Source organism: Ischnura elegans, chromosome 3 (genome assembly GCF_921293095.1).
Source record: "Ischnura elegans chromosome 3, ioIscEleg1.1, whole genome shotgun sequence".
NCBI lineage: Eukaryota > Metazoa > Arthropoda > Insecta > Odonata > Coenagrionidae > Ischnura > Ischnura elegans.
Genome location: NC_060248.1, coordinates 78,479,123 through 78,499,157, shown reverse-complemented (window position 1 = coordinate 78,499,157; position 20,035 = coordinate 78,479,123). Strand labels below are relative to the sequence as shown.

Sequence of the window (20,035 nt, the reverse complement as noted above, 5' to 3'; positions counted from 1 at the left end):
TTGGCATAGAAGTAATAAGAAGCGACACTGAAAGCCATATGCACACATTACGGAATTTACTTTAACGAAGCTTTAGTGTCAGTTTTCTACATTAGTGGGCGGCAAATCCCATAGCCAAAGAGTTAATCATCAGCAGTGCTGGGAAAGAAATTTCTTTTGAGAGCCAAATTAGACATCATGCATACCACATTAGCTGACTGCACATTAATTAGAATAGATTTAATGGAAAGGGGCTATCCGTGCCCCCAGAGAAAAGCATGCAGCGGCGGCACGGCAAATTTACATAAACAAAAAAATTATTTCAGTTTCAAAAATGATAAAAATGCTAGCATTTACGGGCATTCCTTCAGCATTTGTCCCAGGTAAGAAACTCGAATCTTCCTCCCTAACCATTGGGAATTCCATTCTCTCCGGAAAAAGGCTTGTTTTGTCCACGTAGCAATCGCACTTACATAGTTTCCTTTATAAATTCCTTTTATCCGTTACTGTACATAAGTAGGTAGATACGTGGGGACGCGCATTGTAATTGATTAAGTTAGTATACTCATAATCGGTTCCAGGGAAAAAAACCTATTGATTAAAGTACGTTGGATGAGATCGTTTTCACGAAATACCTCGTGCGCGCGTATAGAATAGCCAAACACAAGGAACCATGTAGCAAGCTGCATTTGACTAGCAAGCCGTGGTTTTCCAACGACTTACCTGTAGTTTTGTACGCTATTTATTGTGGCCAACTCCCCAGTATTAAAGCAACGCCAAGAAAAAGCGCTAAGACTACAAATTATGCTTCGGATTCTTTCGTCACAAAATGCATACGAAGTTAGTGAGAATATATCACAAATATTGTTCTCTTGTTAGGGAAAAATTCATTTAGGGAAAGTTACCTCACTCGAAGAGCAGTGCACATCTTAAGACCGTTCCATGCAAGCCAATGTAAAAACTTAAAGCACACTTGGAAGAAAATGCATTTTGAAGACGTCGCAGAGCACTTTCTCCTTAAGAACACCGCGAAAATCAGTCATGCATAATGAATCAAGCAGCGATACATGATGGTAAAAATAATATTCGTTTGTAAGGGTCGCGAAATGGAAGATGGCAAAGGACCCCACCACCAAAGCATGCCATTTGCGCGAGAGAAAAAAACAAACTGAAAAACTTCGGATGCAAATGTAGTTTCAGACCTAATTAGGCGGGATAATATAATGAAAGATTAAAAAAAAAACAGATTTCCAAGATTTAACATAATAATCCGAGAGATTTTTATGAAAAAGGCACACCATCTAATTTAAAGCCTCAGGGCTAATACTTTGGTGTGATTGCAAATTGAATGGAATACTCTGTCGGTAATCCGGCCTCGTCGACTCCACAACCTCCTTAAATATGTACGCTACGCACTTCTCTTTCACTAACATCCAGTTTTTGTGCGTCGCGCCGGTCTTGTTCAGTTCCACAGCCGTGATGGTGACGCAGAGGGTCACGGGTGCGTGATTTGGTGGTTTCGCTTCCCAGAGCACGCGCGTGGCCCACCTGTCGACGGTCAGCGGATGCCTTACGCTGGAGGCCAAGGCGGTCGCTTTGAATCCGGAGGACAAGCCATTAGGCCTACCGCCCGGCGCAACAGTTGGGGATTTCTTTCAACAGCCTCAAAGATTCCTGCCCCTTCGCTGAGCGTCGTGAGTGAGGCGGTCGCATCCGAAATCCACAAATTTCATCACGATCAACTACAAGAGAGGTTCACGAAATATAGGGCCGAACGGCGAAATTTTTTCTCATTATCGGTAAATGGAAATTATTATCAGGGGGATTACTCAGTATTTCTGAGAGAAAACTGCCTCATGTGGAGAGCTATTGAATCTTCAAATTAATCGTTCCATGAGTAATTAATTTCTTGAGGTAACAACGATGGCATGTCGGAAATGAACCGTTCCCGTTGAAATGAACTCCTACTCGCACTAACTTATTGAACTTGAAAATCATACCCGTACCAGTGGCGGATACAGATGGGGGGCGCAGGGGGCGCCCCCCTTGCGGGTCCGCCCGTATTGCCGAACATTGCAAAACCACAATTGTAACTTTTTTATATCATAAGATGGCATTATCTTTTACATGTTTACAATCATTTTAAATAAAATTTTCTTATACTTTGGCTGTGACTTGACTGTGATCTTTTATTACGATAAAAGTAAAGACAACTCAAGATATGTTGCGCCCCCCCCCCCCCCCTTGAGTTTTTTCTGTATCCGCCACTGACCCGTACTGGGCTAATTGTGATATGTAATCTGAATTTGAGCTGTAATTCGGAGATACAGAATAACCGCCAGGATCTGTCCAAGTGAAAGCTGATACGGTGTTGCGTAGTAGACGAGATCGTTAATGACCAAAGTCTAATTCTCCAAATTCGAGTTGCTGCGGGTGGAAGGATAGCAGCGGCGGACTATAGCTCACGATTTTCGTTGCCAGCCTTGAAATTTATTATTCACTTTCGATGAATTTGAATGGTCCGCCAATTCGCCGCAGTGTCGAATTGTCTAATACGGCTCGTAATTCTCTTTCTTCGCTTTTGCGCTATTTTGGTTATCTGCCCTTAATGTGCTCTCTTTTCCTCTCACTTCCTTCCCTTACCCCTCCAATACATCATATATCAGGACATATTTATCAACTTGAGCAGATAAAATTTCAGATTGAAGTTAAGTATTACCTAATACCGGGGACTTCACTACGTTTCGAGCCACGATCGAGATTAAAGTAGGTACCTACCGATGATGAGTATTAAAAACTATCCTTACTGATTTACTATAAATGATAATCGATTTAAATAACTTATTATTCAAACTTTTAGGCTTGGAGTACTGGGTAACTGACGAAATACCTCATATTTTCCGGTGTACTCCAAGGAGAACCTAAGAAAAAAATGTATAGCATCATTGGTGGATGATTACGAGGTTACCGAATGGTACACGAGAATAATTAGAAGGCGAAAATATAATTTTTAAATAGGAATTTAATACGGGAATGGGTGAAAGGCGGACTTTTTCGCAAAATACAATATGTAAACCTCCTTAACCGAGGTAATATCTTTAATTATGATCAGCTGAGACTCGTGCTGTGCCCTAAATTTAACAATCAAGAAATGGGATACGGTGCATAGGGAAACATCCATTATTTTACTAGAAATTCAAACGCAGTTCTTCGAATGAAGAGATATGTACCGTGTTCATGAAAATTAAAATCATTGAAATAATTTTCCTTTTCTTCTAAATGCGAACAACTTCAGCGGAATAATTAATAGGAGACAAAATAAGGAATTTTTAATTATTTTCCGCTTATATGAGACATTTCAGTCCCACAAACAAAAAAATGACAAATCACTTTCAGCACATTGGCCATGTGCCTGAACTGAAGTTTTGCTACCATTACAGTACAAATACTTCGTCCAAAATAGTGCATCTAGACTTCAATATAAAGATAGCCAACCTCACATTGAATCAGAAAATAGTGTCGACAAATCCAATGCTTACAACACGTCTTAACACCTTGAGCGAAATACTGCAGAAACAATAAATTTTACCAAAAGGTTGGATCAAATTAAGGGTCTTGCTCGAGCATAACATTACAGAGGACATTAGATCGCACTCGTATGTACAAACGCAAAAAAAAACAGCGGAATACCTTCCCTAAAGGTAACGAATGGAAGTTAGCGCATCCACACTTACCCCCCCATAAACCATCAATCGCATAGAGCGAGTTCCAACCTCCACCACTGGGAGAGCCACTACACATCCTCCAACAACAAGGAGAAGCACTATTTCATATCGCTCCCTCTAGGCGTCGCGATGGAAAAAGGCGCCAAAATATGGATAACTAAATGAATTCCCTCGTCGACAAGTAATATTCCTCAGATTACCCTCACATATAGTTAATTGCGAATCAAAATATAAACAAGACATCGAGTGATTAATATCAATTTAAAAGTAACAGAAAATTTCACTAAAGCTGTCTTCTGAGGTTCCATTCACTGATGAACAAAAATCTTAATTCCGGAAACTGATGAGAAATATATTTTAAAATGGCATCAATACTTTATTTTCCGAACAAGTTTTGAAAAAACAAAAATTTATGAAGCAAATTTATTAAAATTAGTTAAACTTTCCCGAAAGAAACTTTACGATGAAGTAATTCAAGCCAATTCAGTAAACGTTTCAATCACGTCAAATGGTCCTAATAACTGAAATGTCTAAATAACTGAATCCATTAGGAAAATTAGTACGTATGTTTTTGTTTTTTGGCACGCATATTAACTCAAGGCCTATGTTAAACACGAAATTCTCCAAAAATACGGTAATACAAGCGATTGATTATAACGCACATTGGGCGGCACAGTCAAAGTACAAGCATCAGCATTAAGCGACCATGACTAAATTAGAACATTGGGAAAATGATCTAATTACATTGTGGATACTAAAAAAAACATTAAAACGCACTGATGAATATAAAAATCGATGGTAAAAACATACCTTGAATTTGAAAAGCTATTGAACTTCAACCGACACTTGACGCTACACAGTCACATCGCCATACTGACTAAAACTTACACCCGAAAAAGTCAGGAGAAATTTTCTCCAGTAAAATTACACTACCACCCAATCCTCATAAAAGGCGCAGCTGTATATTGGGTGTATTTTTCAACGGCTACAAAAATGGTATTTCTGAAAATTGCCAATGAAGGCTATTGCGCCAAAGAGAAGAATTATTTGTCACTCTATGGCAAAAGTGATAAAAAGGCTTGTGATCAACTTATATTCACCGCACCATTGCTATGGAAAACCGTAATTGCAGTTACACCAACAACTAGAGAGCGATTGATACCTATATCTTCCTCGCTTCAAAATCTGTATAGGCGTTGATGATGAATTTGACATTACACGTGGCATTGCATTGATATAGATTTGACTGTGACATCCAGCCGATGAAAGACTAGACACTTATAACATAGATAACGTTCCCATACGTCTAGTGCATCCTCTAACTTAATGAAATAAATCATTTTAGTTATTTTGGTAAATTTCTCAAACAGCATGAGCGTAAATAATCGGTGACTTAGAATCGGTGATTAAGATGCTCCCCAAAATTGATGATTCAACGCCTTTGCTGTTAACTGTTCCAAAATTGATCTACAATGCAAAACATACATCCGTCATTCTTAAACTGGGAGCTCGTATGCAAAATCTTCTCAAAAGTGTAGGCAATTGAATATTTTAACAAGTTCTTAATTGATAAACATTACTTCCGGGAGTACCATTTAATGAAGGAGAATCATTCAACTTCAAGGGATTTAGGAATTTTAAGAGGGATGATTTCCTTCTTAAACATAAAAGAAAACCCATTACTAAGATATGAAGCGTTGGCACAATGAGCAATTTTGAAAACATGCAAAGAGGCCGCAACATTTGCCATGATTGGAACCTTATTATGTTTTCACCCTTCAGCCACAAGGATCCAATTCAGTTGTAAAATAAAGCATATTAGAATGTGTCACAGTTTGCAGGAAAAGGAAGAACGGATGCAGATTAGAAAAAAAGGTAAACAAAAGTACGTAAGAAAAACAAGCGTGTTAATTTGTTTATTCAGAAAATATGTAACTCATACAACCAAATCCACAAATTTTCATAAATAAATACGCAACGTAAGAATGGAAAGAAACAATCGTAAACACAAAAATACAAAAGAAATAATATAAAATTGTAAAGTGAATTCATTCAAGAGGTCACATATACCACTTAGACTGGAACACAAACGACAATTACAATAAATCTGCTGAAAAAATTACGATGAATGAGTCTTTAGAGGACATAAAAGAGTCAAATAATTTGTTTACCCTCGTCATGCCGAAGTAATACGACAACGTTTTCGTATTTCTGTCGTATTTTATTGAATGACAACTTGCCTCGATCCTACAAAACTATAAAGCAGCATATAGTACCATCTAAACCTATCTTAAAAAATAAGAGATAGACCAATGATTAGCAACAAATACAATAAAAATGCATAAGAATGAGTAGATATGTTTTACTTACTCAAATGCCCCACACTTCCCGTTTGCCCCATGTCTCACATTCCTGGCCTATGCTTGCGAAAGCAGAATGTTCAAATGAAAAAGATCCAAGACGCTCCAAAGCTATCGCGACATGCACTAATGTTTAAAAAATTATGAAACAGCTCTTTTGGCGTTACACCCCCATTTCAAGATGGCAACAACGAACTATCTTGCTCACCAGCTGAGCCGAAGAAGAGACATCTGTAAATAGGGATTCCTTGGCGCATTTTGACAGTGCCTTGTCACACGTGTATAACAGCTGATGTATGTTATTCGATGCGACCGTAACGTGGGGCATGAAATGAGTGATAACTAAGGGAAAGCATAAGTATCTTTTAACAACTATTTTTACATATTCTATTCATAAATGTTACGCAGTAACTTACGATATGGGTAATAAAGATCCTAAGGTATTAAAATTGCCGTAATGTTTTTATCTTCTCTATTTTTTGTCAATAAAAATCGATGCTGTGTAATTGAATAATTTGCCCTTAGTCCTATGTAGTACGAAGAGTCAAGAAGCATAAAAACATTACTTTCGAAAATAATGAGCCCCAGCCTGATGAGAAAAATGGATACTCCAAACTTTTTTACCTAACAGCTGTCGTCGGCTTATCTGTAGCGGCCTACGCTTGTTATTTAGGGTATTGCGAGACACGAGTGAATACACCTTTCAACGACCGTAAGGTGATGGCCATAATGTCATATTGGTTTGTAGGACACCATTATTATTTGCTAAATTTCGTTAAAATTTATATTTTTCCATTCTGAAACAGGTGGTTCAAATTTCTGGGCTGGATGATCCCGAGACGTACTGGGGAACATATAGGCCCGGTGTTTATTTTGGAATGAAGACGAGGTCACCATACTCGCCGGTGATGGGCCTAATGTGGTACTTTCCCCGGATCATGCAATCCCAATCCAACAACATCAGGCAAGGTTTTATTATTCTTACCTATTATTAGCTTTCTTTTCAGCTATTTTCCACATAATTACAAAAGGAAGGTTTTTCTCAAGTTTTACTATATATCATGTTCCCGGAGTTGTATGAAAGATAATCCAAGCTACGTTTTCTTAGCCCTGTATTCAATTTATGGAACTATTTCCTAATAAAGTGCTTGATTCGGTTGCATGAACAGACAATGACTTAACATTCGAATCTTTTGGCTTAGCTCTTGGTGGTAGTGGCTTTTCAACTAATTCTTTTTTTCTGTGAATTAAAATTAGATGTCCCCATTCCCAGCATTTCACGAGCATATGAGTATGTATCTCTTCTCGGCTTTACTATGATTCAGTCAATGTTTCTTCCAGACAGCAATTTTATCGATATTGCTACTGGCTTCTTCAGTGACTAATGCATAGTAAAGCCCATCTAGCTACATTTTCAGTTACATCAACCCGCTGAAGCCTTCGTTTCTATTTGATTAGTAGAATTTTTTTTTTGCTTATGACTCAATGTAACATGTTGTCTAAAATGTGAAGAGTGCTTACTTGTTCATGATTCAGATAATATTTAATCATCTCTAAAGTTATGGACTTTAAATTGAATATGGGCTTCCATTGGTATATCTTTCAGGCACTGGTGTGAGCAGGGTGACAATCTTGGTAAGTATGGGTGGGAGGAGCATGATGGAAGAACTTTTGGAGTTCAGACAATAAAGGATGGGCATTTTACCTTGGTTACATCATTTGTGAAACGCCCTGGAGGAAATCATGGTGGAGACTGGAGTGGTCGCATTGCTGTGTCTGCCGAGGTTAGACTTTTTTAATGTATCCATCAAATTTTTATCATCTTTGAATGCCCTGCTTCCCAGCCCCAGTATTTCATATTTTTTATGTTTCCTTGTCCACTAATGGAGCTGAGGTTGAAACAGTGGAATTTAAAATTCCATATTTCTTAATCTTGAATGATAATGGATGATAGTTCACATCTATAAAATTATTCAAAACAAATTGATCAACATATCTGCATTAAAATAACATTTTACCACCTATAAAAATGCTAATATCCTATTGCCAAAGTTGCCAATCTTTATCATGGGTTTTGTTTGATTCAGATGCATGTAGATTTTGAATTGAAGATGTTTATTTGCTGATTATTTTGAGATGAACCAATTTGCCTCTTTAAGTTCTGAAGGGAAAAAATATTCTCTTAAGGTCTAGTTGCAAGAAATATTATAATAGCATACCTAGTTAAAGTGTAATTGCAGAAATTTCAGCCAGTCAACCGCTAGGAAAAATGTGTTGTGTAATCACTCTAATTGTTTAAATGCATTCACAAATAAATGGAATAAGCTATGTTATATAATGTTTGCGACAAAAAGAACTACAGTGAAACCTCTATTCATGGACACCTCTGACTTAGGGACAGAATTCAATTCCTTGGCAGAAGGGTATAAATTTGTTTAAGAATTGAACATTAAGCATACGGACACTCCCATTTATGGATGCAGACACCTAGTTGGGCACCGTTTTTCTCTTATACAGACAGCACCAGCATGGGTTTTCTAACCCATCTCTTGAAAATGGAAATTTTTCCTTTAAAAATTGCATTTATAAATAGCCAGGGGAAAGAGGACAGCAAAAATTGTGCAAACATTGAAGACACAAAATGCCCGAATGAGTGAATTAAAGGGTGACATGGAATGCATTCCTGGATATGCTAATCCCAAATTTTAGAGCACTTTGTCCAGATGTGCACAGGACCTTTAAGCCAGTAGTTGCCTATGATTGGTACACAGCAGAGTACAGATTGCACATCTTGGCAGAGGGAATAAACAAAATGGTGTCCTTGAAGGAATTTTGGAATGAACAAAGAAATCCCTCACCGAGGCCTCAGCCTCCAGGGTACCAGGACATAAACATGAAGGAGGCCTCAGTGAAACACATGATTCATGTGAAGCCAGAAACCAGCTGTCCCCTACTGTTTAACTCTAAGGGCTTTTTTCTGATCATGCACCTCCAGTATCTTTCGAACCTCTCCAATCGAGCCACCTTGCTGCCAGCACTAGGGGTCATCTCCATTTTATTACCAAATGCCAAAGGGTTAGTCTCTCCTTGCGAGAGAAAGTGAATGTGTAAGAACAAGGGCGTAGGTACCCAGGATCATAAATAGAGGGGGGCAAGCCAAGTTGTGACATTTTAGCATGGAAAAGGTGAATAAACCAACATTTTAAGAAAATTATAACCGTGCATTATTAGTTTATGAGATTATTTCTTATTAAAATACTTTTATTTTAGTTACATATATTATACTAATACATATCATTTTTCGTAGGTTTAAAGAAAATTTGTTGAATTCTTTCATTTCAATTCAGTACAGATTTTGCTTAAAGACTTTTGCAATTTTTGCTTCTAGGAGGGGGGCAGCTGCCCCTCGCTGGGTATCCCCATGAGTAAGAGCATGCTAATAGAAAAAGAGTGGTGTTCGTAAATTAGTGGTTTGTTTTGGTGTTGACAAGATTCAAATTGCTTATATTCTGAAGGAGAGGGAGACCATTGAGAAGTCCGGGATAGCAAATCATAATGACTTTAAAACCATGATTCCTTCAGGGAACAGAGTGGGTTCTGTTCTTTACAAATGGTTCACGAACGTGAGGGCAAATAATTTGTCTCCAGACCACACTTACAAGAAGAACTGCTTGTGGTTAAAGTAGCTGTCTTAAATTCCTCCAGTATATACAGTGGAACTTGGTTATAATGTCATCAAAGGGACCAGAAGATTTTTAATGTTATATCCGAGTGACGTTATAAAATAAGCAGCCTTAAATCTGAGTGACACCACAACTTGACATTGCACAAACAAAACACAACTAACGACGTATAAAACAAATGTTAACATGCGCGATGCTCACACGGAGGTAGGTAGTGATGTGACTGATGATCTACCATAACTAACGAAACAAACAATACCATACAGTGTGCCTGTGTCAGTGACCTTGTAGAATGTAGGGGTGGGAAAGGATAAGACCCAGGTATGCGGGACAGCCCCCGCTCCCTCCAGACACCAATTAAACAAAAGAGTTGCATCCCGTCACCTGCTCAACGTCCAGCTTGTGACCTGTTTTTGCTTTTGATGTTTCTACACATCATTTCTATGAACTTTGGGACATAATACAATCACCCTACCACTTTTGCAACCTAAGAATCGCAAAATTTTTGATGCTATACCCGAGCGTCGCAATTTTTGTTGACGATATAAACGGGTTTTCGTACAACATAAAATGTTCAATTTTGGCTGGTCTGTATAAAATGTGACGTTAAACCCGAGATGACGTTACAGCCGATGCCGTTATAACCAAGTTCCACTTTTTTTGCATGTTAAAATAAACTGTAAAAATGTGGTCTTCTTTGGGACATATCCAACTTATGATCACCTCTTACTCACCGACATATTTTGTAGGACTGTTGATATTCGTTAGGGAGAGGTTTCACAGTGATTTGGCTCAAGCATTTGTGCGTGTACCTTTCTATTCCACATAAACCATTCATAAATTCACACATTAACATGTATATGTTGATTTATCGTGAAACCAGGCCTTCATATTTTGAAAAGATTGTGTATTTGTATTAATAAAATGACCTTCCCATGAGGAGATGTCCATAAATGACATTCTGTAGTCCATTTCTGGACTGCTAACCTTTTATTACAGATCATAAAGAAATATATAAAACTTGAAAATAAAGATTGTAAAAACTGCAATAGGCCAAGCTTGCGAGTGGCATTTTGTACTGCTCTCTTCTCTCAGTTTCTACCACTTACAAATTGAACTTTCCTGGGTGACCAATCACAAATTTAAGTGAGAAACACTTAATAGCCAAAATGTAATGTTTTGTGCTGCATTGAGCACTTGGTAACTATCCGATGCTTGAAATTTCTAGAAGTATAGCATTTTATTTTATTTTACTTGGGTTTTCTTGTTATATGTATTAAAATAAATAATGCCATCTAAATTTTTGGCTGTCGTCATACATTTGTCAGCATTAGTATCCCTTGTGGCTTCCTGATTACCCCGCCCATGATATATCTGTGTATAATTTTGAGCTCCCTTTTTTTCTACTGAGCTAGCTAATGAATGAAAATGAAGCCTTACTGTTCAGTTAGAACAGCTATGTAGGTGCTAATGAGAAGCTAACTTGATTCCCCTGTGTACTACAAATGCTATTGTGCTCTATTCAAATTTCAATTAGTGCTTTTTTTCTTTGCAGAAAAATTTTGGGGTTGGTGAAATAGTATCCCTTTTCTTTTACACTGCCTTAGAAGAAAAGACCAAGGGATGGATCTCACCCAATGACAATTTTGAGAAGAAAAGTCTATCTCCGACTGGTGTAGTTGGTTGGACAGAACAATTGGGAGATTTTACCCTCCGTTACTTTACGAGAAGCAAAATTGTTCAGCATTCTTTTCTGGCAACCACTGTCACACAATTGGAAATGCTGAAAGATGCTGTAATCTCTCATTTACGATACAAGAGATCAGATTCAATTGCAACACTCCCGGGATTGATTCAAATGAGAACTGAAAGTGGCAAGGTGGAAACAGGACCAAACTTTATTGTTACTGAGATCACTGGCAGGGTTCCTTTTGAAATAGAGGTGGTTTTTGAGTCTAAAAGTTATCTTCGTAGACCGGGCACTTTGGTTGGGGAAATGTATGATGAAGAACTCGAGAAAAGAAGGGAGAGCTTTCATCAAAAATTTAATTCAGTGTTTAAGTTGAATGATCATGGCAATTGGAATAAGACTCATGTAAAATTTGCTGAAACTGTTCTCTCCAATGTGATGGGTAGCATTGGATATTTTTATGGTTCATCGAGGGTCATCTCAGAGTATAACAGCAGTCCTGTGCCATACTGGAAAGCCCCTTTGTTCACTGCTGTGCCTTCAAGATCTTTCTTTCCGCGTGGATTCCTGTGGGATGAGGGCTTTCATGGTTTGCTAATCTCTGCCTGGGATCTTGACATGGAACTAGACATAATGTGCCATTGGTTTGATCTGATGAATGTTATGGGCTGGATTCCTAGGGAGCAAATTCTTGGATCAGAAGCCCTTGCTAAAGTACCTGAAGAGTTTGTGGTGCAAAATTCTGCTGTGGCAAATCCACCCACCTTCTTTCTTACCATACAGTACATCCTGAGTAACTTTGGTGAGGACATGTTAGAGCCAAAGCGGTTAGCCACTTTAGAACGCTTGTATCCACGCCTCCAAGCATGGTTCAATTGGTTAAACACGTCACAAGCAGGTACTCTGCCGGGCACTTACAGATGGAGGGGAAGAGTGTTGTTGGAACCATCACCTGAGATCAACCCAAAGACTCTGGCATCCGGTTTGGACGACTTCCCTCGTGCCTCGCATCCCACAACATCCGAGCGACATGTCGACCTCCTGTGCTGGATTGCATTAGGTGCAGCTGCCTTGGCTGAAGTGGCTGAGTTGATCTCAGCAAATTCCGTGAAGTACAAGAGTACGTTTGAAATACTCTCTGATGATGCCCACTTAGCAGTGCACCACTGGTCAGATATTTCAGATTCTTTTGCAGACTATGGCCTTCATACAGATTCACTGATCCTTAAGCGCCCACCCAGAAAGCCAAACACTTCTCCTCACCTTCCACCTCCCGGAATGATCCGCTATGTGCTGGAGGCTCCTCACTACCGTTATGTTGATTCCGCATTTGGCTATGTTTCACTTTTCCCATTTTTTCTCCAGTTGCTAGAAAAAGACTCTGATCTCCTTGGGTTGATACTCTCCAAACTGGAAAGGAAGGATCTTCTTTGGACAGATTATGGATTGCGTTCTCTCTCAACCACTTCACCTTATTATATGCAGCATAATACCGAACATGACCCACCATATTGGCGGGGCCAGATTTGGATTAATATAAATTACTTAGCTGTTAGGGCACTATATCACTATGGATCCCTCCCAGGACCTTATTCAGAGAAAGCCAAGGCTGTGTATGAACGTCTAAGAGTGAATGTTGTCAATAATGTGATGAAGCAATATAAAAAAACAGGTTACATATGGGAGCAATATAACGATCGAACTGGAGCTGGAATGGGTTCTAGGCCATTTACTGGCTGGTCTTCACTTGTAGTACTTATGATGGCTGAATTATATTGATATATGTACTTGGGTGTGAGTGTGTTATTATGGGTTTGTTCTTAATTGGAGTCATAATGTGTAAGACACATGGGTTCCTGCCATATGTGGTTTTGCCTTCGTGGGACAGTTCTTTTTATCTCTCAGCATGAAACTCTCTTAAATCTTAAGTATAAAGGTAGAATTTCCTAAAATATTGAGAGAATATTTTGAATTCTCAACAGACATGTGATGCCCACGGAGTACTGAGTAATGACTGAATAATAAATGGGAAATCCATGAAGATACTGATTAAGAATGAAGTCTGTTGACTTACCATAAATTATATTTGGAGAATTAGCTTTGTGGCTCGAGTGTGAACTGTGTGAGATCTTAGATGTCTTTGAAAACTTGTTGTATTTTGTGGCACATCCAGGGAACTTATTTTTCCTACACTTATTTGCAAATGTATGCCTTGCAAATCTTAATGAAGTAAGTAATCATCAATTTCATTCAGGTGCTAGACTGTATGAGGTGATTCAATTCTCTCTTGCTGTTTACTTACTTCCCATGTGCTGAAAACGGAGCATTGTTGTTACTTTCATAGGTTGTGTCTGTTTCTCCAAGATACCTCAAGTTCAAATTATTTATTTCATATATGCTAGTCTTGACTGACCTGTGGAAAATCAGTCAATTTAGGAGGGCTCAGATCCACTCCTGCCAAAATTGAAATTTTATTAGTACTTTTAATATGATTTTTCAGATTTTTAGAGATTCTATGTTTGAAAGGATAGCAATTCTTGAGTAAAGATCGAAAAAAGATAAGTTCTATTGTGTGAGAAATAGATGAACATGATTCATTGAAGTATTATTCCAATAAATTCCATTTTAAGTGCCAGTTATCTTATTAAGAAATTTTATAAATAAATTATTTCATTAGTTTGTTTTCCATTTTAATTATATCCCATAAGTTTCAAATGGCATTAAGTTGCCTCTTTTGATGCTAACTGAACAATCAATACTTTTAATCCAGCCTTTTATCTCTTGTTCTGATTAATGTTATCCCTGTCAGATATTCGCAAGAGGCACTGAAAACTTGACTCCTCAAAATTGTTTTTAATTAATTTACGAGAATTTTCAAAGGAAACTTCAAGCCTACCCCCCCCCCCCCTACTTTAACCCGCAGCCCCCAAAGTTTTTTTTTAAATCACACATAGTTCATTTTTATAAAATATGACACCTATGAGCTCAACACAATTAAACCTGGCTGAATAATAGAGGAAACCTTATACTAATTATGTGCTCTGAAATGTACGCTGAAATTCACATGTTATATGCATTGCAAAAGTATTGGCTCAGCACTGCACTGGGTGCCATATGGCACCCATGGGCATTGATGGGTTAAGAGCTGGGGCCACCTCCTCATGAAAATCCTAGCTCCAACCCTGCTGTGGAAGCAACCTACCTACTAATTCCAAACTAGATTTATTGCATGGTACAATCAGGAAAAGTGAAGGAATATGACGACCCAAAAATTTTTCAATGACTAAAATCGACTATACCAAAGGATAATGTTAAATGGCTCATTGAATTATTGCTCATTTTTGGGCTACTTCATGGTTAATTCTTCCAGTTGTCTTAACCCTTATGCTGTGGGAACGTTTTATATTTTTGGGATGGCCGGGGTGAATTAAGCTGCAATAGCGATCCCTACAGTGTGGAAAAGTGCACTTGCACTCCACCAAGGTAGCAATAAAAATTTTGGGAAACTGAATAAGGCAGTCGAGCAATGGTCAAACGTTTAAAAACTTTTTTCAGCACTCAGCGTACAAAATTAATAAAAACCTTCCCACAGTCTAAGGGTTAAAATAGCTTCTACAGAATTTGAATATGTTCATTCATGAGCATCTCTCATGGAATAATTTTCTTTCCCTTGAGACCAGCTCATTGATAGTACAAGAAAGACATGGAGATTGAATCACAATTGCCTTTCCCTTTAGCATTATGCATTAGGTTGCTGCTGTGCAAGGACTTGAACACATCACAAACAAGGCCAACACTTCTTAATTATTTCAAATTATTTTACTAATACGTACTAATGAATCATTAGAATTGTTGGCTCTAGTTTAGTACTAAGATAAGACTAGGAAGAAATAGTTCAGGAACTTCACTTTGTCATGGAAACAATGTAGAGCTTCTGCATATGTCTACCATCTCCACCTTGATTGAGCGGTAAAAATCCATTTCATTTATCAGTATCGCAATTCAGGTGTTATTTACCACATTAGAATAAAGAGTTTCATGGAAAATCCTCATAAGATCCTAACTCCTAGACATATTAGGTGCCTTTAAATGAAATGTTTAGACATCAATACAATGATAAATCTCATTGCACAACATATGCTGTAAAAGCCTATTAAAATTGCAGCAAGATTTACAGCAATGCATATAAGCATAATTGATCATAAATTACGAATGCTGATAGTTCCATGCCTGATGAGGTGCTTTCACATTTAGAGTCAAAAGTAAATAATATCTTGCTTAACTTTGACAATTATTTTCCAAAATGAATAGCCTATTTGATTTAAAGCGCTAAGGGATAGCCAGATGCCATAAAATCACCGTTATCTTCTCCATTAAATAAAATGCCGAAAAAGACATCAGCTATAAGCGGAAACTACAATTTTATGTATGCCTTAAGTCTCTTTAGCATGCGTATATCTGTAATTTCATTGTATTGTATTCACATAACTAATTGTTTGTTGTTGCATAGTATGGGGAATGACTGTAAGAGACAAGTGGACTGACTGAACAATCAGGGTTATTCTACCTTTTGAGTTAATATGCTACATTATTCCTCTGGTCATGATAGTGTATTTCACCTATCACAAAAATTGTAAGTTGAAAAGAATAAATACTATTTTCCAGTATCTAGTATTCTGGCCTGATTCCAATGACTCCTTCAAAATTTAGTCTTTCACTAACCTCATTTGATGCCTTTTTTTACTTCTATCCCAGAGTTGTTAACCTATCTGATCACTATAGTCTCCTTTAATTGCAATTACTAAGCAAAGAACTCAAGGTCTCCCCTATCCTCCCTATGCAGCACAATACCGTATAAGCGCGTGTAAGAGGCGCACCTTTTTTCCCAGATATTGCAGCCGAAATGGGGGTGCGCCTCTTACACAAACTTCTTATCTTCCCCCCTCCCCTTCACCGGTTGCAAGTTCAAGGGGAACTGAGTGGCCTTGGTTTTCAGCGTGAGTCAGTCATCTGAAACCCTGGGTCAAAATCAAGCGGCAGGCAGGGGAGTTTCTCCCTTAGTGACGTATTTTTAAAATGCTCCTGTTTGAATTTCTTGCAAGCATCGCGCCGTCACGTCGGTACCCCAGAGGTGAACATTGAAAAGATCGCGCGGGGTGATTCGCTCCGGAGCGCGCGCTAAATTTATTGCCACGAGTGGGCATCCCGCGGCATTTATACTGCATATAGTAATATTGGTGTCAAAACCTGCGGTTGAAAAAATTCGAACGAGTGTGCTCATTGTTGGACTTAATGGTGGATAGAAGAAATCGGAAATGCTTATAAGTGAAGAGCGCTGAAGGAGAGGTCGAGGGGAAGAGGGCTCCCTCCCCTCCGTATTTAAAGCTACGAGCGAAGGAGCAAGGGAAGGACACGTCCGATCTTGCATGTGACGTCGTTGCCTTTAAAGCGAAGGGGCGAAGGCGCAGCACTGTGATATACGCAGTTTGCGTTGCCTGAGTTTCCAGTCCGTCTCGTCTTGTTTGAATGCGCTTATGCTACGCTTGTTTCTTCCGAAATTGTGCTGTTTGGACTATGTTGAATATTAGTAGCCTTATTTTAGCTATAAATCTTTGCGTCAATCAATTGGAGCTCAAAAAACTTAAATGCTGTAAGATATACGTCGCGTTAGGTCTAATTCTTTTTAGAACCTCGTGCGTGTCATACAATTGCTGAAAGATATCGAGATATCTTCGAGCTCAGAAGGTGACTCACGTAGCATTTGACCTCCAGAAACTCGGGGAATTGAACCTGGTTGACCGAAAAAGGTTAGTTGGTGGAATGGGGTAGGGATGAAACACGTTTCCATTGTTCCCCTGTAACTTGATATTTTCCTGTGGAGTCTCGGAAAGGAAAAAAACGGCAGAGGCATTAGCTGATGGAGAGCCGAGTGTAGTTCCGTTAGGCCCCTTGCACACACACCGATTTTGGACGGCCGGTAAAATATTGGCCGATATTTTACCGGCGAAGCGATGCTTGCACACACGCCGGATTTTTACCGGTCAAACGATACGTTGCTAAGTTTTTGAGCCGGCGTCGGCGATCCACAGTGACAATAGCCGGCAGCTAACCGGCATTTTGCCGGTGCCGGCGTGTGGTCGGTACGTGTGCAAGCTCCAATGCTCTCCCATTGTTCACTATTGGAATGTGGACGGCCGATATTTTACCGGCCGTCCAAGATCGGTGCGTGTGCAAGGGGCCTTAAATCTACGACGTGGTTATTATCCTACGGCGCTGAGATTGCCCCGATTGTTGTTCAATCTGTTGGGAAATCTCATGCCATTTGCCTGTCGTGTTTTGCCTTAAAATTTTCCACGGCTGCAATTCTATTGCAATACTCCTGCGAGAGCTTTTAAACAAAATTGTTCGTGAGTAGGACAAGAAACGTAGAGCGATGGCGTATGCAAAGAGAGGATCGGAACTCTTTCTACTCCCTCTTATACCGCTATTACCGCCGCAGTTATCAAAATTTCCTCTTTCAAATAGTACTGAAAGAGGACATTTCGATAACTGTCGAAATTCCAGGCATACGTCTGCAACACCGCACGATTGGATAAAAAAAATGTCGCAAAATTGTTTTTCTTTATAGCTTCGATCCTCAAAATAGGGGTGCGCCTCTTACACAAGCTTATACGGTACTTTAATCAATTTTCTCAATCGTAGATGACTGAGATTTTGCTCTTTACAAAGCTCGAACAAGCTCAAAAAATCAGACTGCTGTGCAGCTCATTGTTTATTCCATTCCCACCCTTGCAATAGAGCATTAGCAAAGAATAGCTGGTAATGAACTTAAAGACTACCATAAATTGTTTCACTTAGCTGTGACAAAAGCTAACAAAGGCAAGAGCCTTGAAATTCTTATTAAAACAGAACATTTACTGAAAGTTAAAACTTTCCTGAATGATCATCATCTTGAAATACTCCTGTAAGACCCCAATACTTGATTTAAAAATAAACTTTGGCAAGGTGTTGGACATCACCACCCGTCTTCTTGGTCTTAGTGGTGCTGGGATACTGCCCTCGCCTGTCAACCTAAAGTTCACAGGTTCGAATAACACCTGGGTGGATTCACCACCTGGTGATTTTCAAGTAAGTAAAATGTGAGAAAGGACTATCTAGTCCAAAATTCGCTTGTAATAAATATGGTGTAAAAGACAGAAACAGCAGACTCAACTTCCGTTCCCATCCTTTCCGCACCCCCAACCCATCACCTACACTCTCCTTCATATCCCTTCCCGAGTCATGAGTTTCTGTCTCTGCGATGAGTCGGGTCGCTTTACCCTCGTTTCCTGTGGCCAGTTTCCGTCCTCCCGTGGGAAACTGCAGAGCTGGGTGAAAGAAAAAAACGATGGCTGAGGATGGGGGAGGAGGGGAAGTCAGCGGAGGGGGCCGTTGGGAGGCGGACGTCGCGGAGTGAGACGTGTGACAGCGAATAATGTAAACGGGTGAATAAAATCATCTCTCCGGAGTCTATGAGTTTCCTTCCAAAAATCCCTGCCAATTGATCGGCGACACCCCTTCGAGCATCGGGGGTCTTACAATGGCATAATTATTATTACCTTTCATCACCTTAAGCTCCTAATAATTTTAATGGCATAATTATTATTACCTTTCATCACCACCAATGTTCTACCCACTCAACATTGCCTTCTAACTTACACAAATCTCCTCCCCCACATTTTATGGTTCCCAGTGAGAAATGGGTGGTGGAGTCCACGTGGAACCCACGTGGAATCCACGTTGAGTGGTGGATATTTGGTGGTGGTGGATATTGAGTGGTTGGACCCACGTGGAATCCACGTGATTTCAAGTGGATTTGTGGTGATTAGCATAAAATGGTAAACAGAATTTCTAATTTGTGGAACTTAACTCTCTGGTGTGACATTGCGTCATTTATCATCCTGAAACCACGCTAGTTATGTGAAAATGTATCGCACATTCTATTTTTATATAATTCGTGGAAAGGCAGCCATGAGAGCACATGAAAAATCGTAGACACATATATAGAAGGTTTAGCTTTAGAGTGGTTGAGGTTTTAATGGTTTTAGGACAGCACCTACTGCTGTTTTAATTTTTCCACCAAATTTCCACGTGGGTTCCACGACCAAAAACACGTGGTATCCACGTTACATTTCCACGTGGATTCCACCACCCATTTCTCACTGGGTTTATAAGAAACGCAAAAAATCAAGACACCTCTTGCTCCTTAAAGCCAGGCATAAAATGAAATTCCATTCATAAAGATCTTTCAATTTAAGCCCAATGCTCTGTTTTTTCCTGCCACAGAAGTCATTTCCCTCGCCCTGAACTCCATCTGATTTCCTACTTTTGTTACTCCATTTATGCATTTCACAGAACTATTCCATTTTCAACGGTCACTACTACTGGCAAGCCCACTGTCTATCCATGCACTCTCCCCTATCTCCTATTTTAAGGGAATTTTTATACATTGCTTGGAAAGCACTCTTTTCACCTCTAAGAACCCACTTTTATGTCATACCATGCGCTGTTACATAATATATGACCTCTTAAGCTTAAGGACTGGAAGCCTTTGCCAGC

At 39.2% G+C, this 20,035-nt stretch overlaps 2 protein-coding genes across 2 annotated transcripts in view; one reads left to right on the top strand and one right to left on the bottom strand.

The window, feature by feature from the left end:
* LOC124156050 (protein neuralized) overlaps positions 1–6,214 on the bottom strand; it is a 567,572-nt gene extending 561,358 nt beyond the window's left edge. Inside the window, exon 1 of the mRNA XM_046530350.1 lies at positions 6,075–6,214. Coding sequence (XP_046386306.1) covers positions 6,075–6,105 — 31 coding nt within the window. The 5' untranslated portion in view covers positions 6,106–6,214. The remainder of the gene's footprint in view (positions 1–6,074) is intronic.
* Positions 6,215–6,339: 125 nt separating this feature from the next.
* Positions 6,340–13,939, top strand: LOC124156051 (mannosyl-oligosaccharide glucosidase). Its single transcript, XM_046530353.1, has 5 exons — positions 6,340–6,504; positions 6,590–6,781; positions 6,871–7,028; positions 7,671–7,848; positions 11,303–13,939. The coding sequence occupies exons 1-5, from the start codon at positions 6,484–6,486 to the stop codon at positions 13,214–13,216; spliced, it is 2,463 nt and encodes an 820-aa protein (XP_046386309.1). The 5' UTR covers positions 6,340–6,483; the 3' UTR covers positions 13,217–13,939.
* Positions 13,940–20,035: the final 6,096 nt, after the last annotated feature.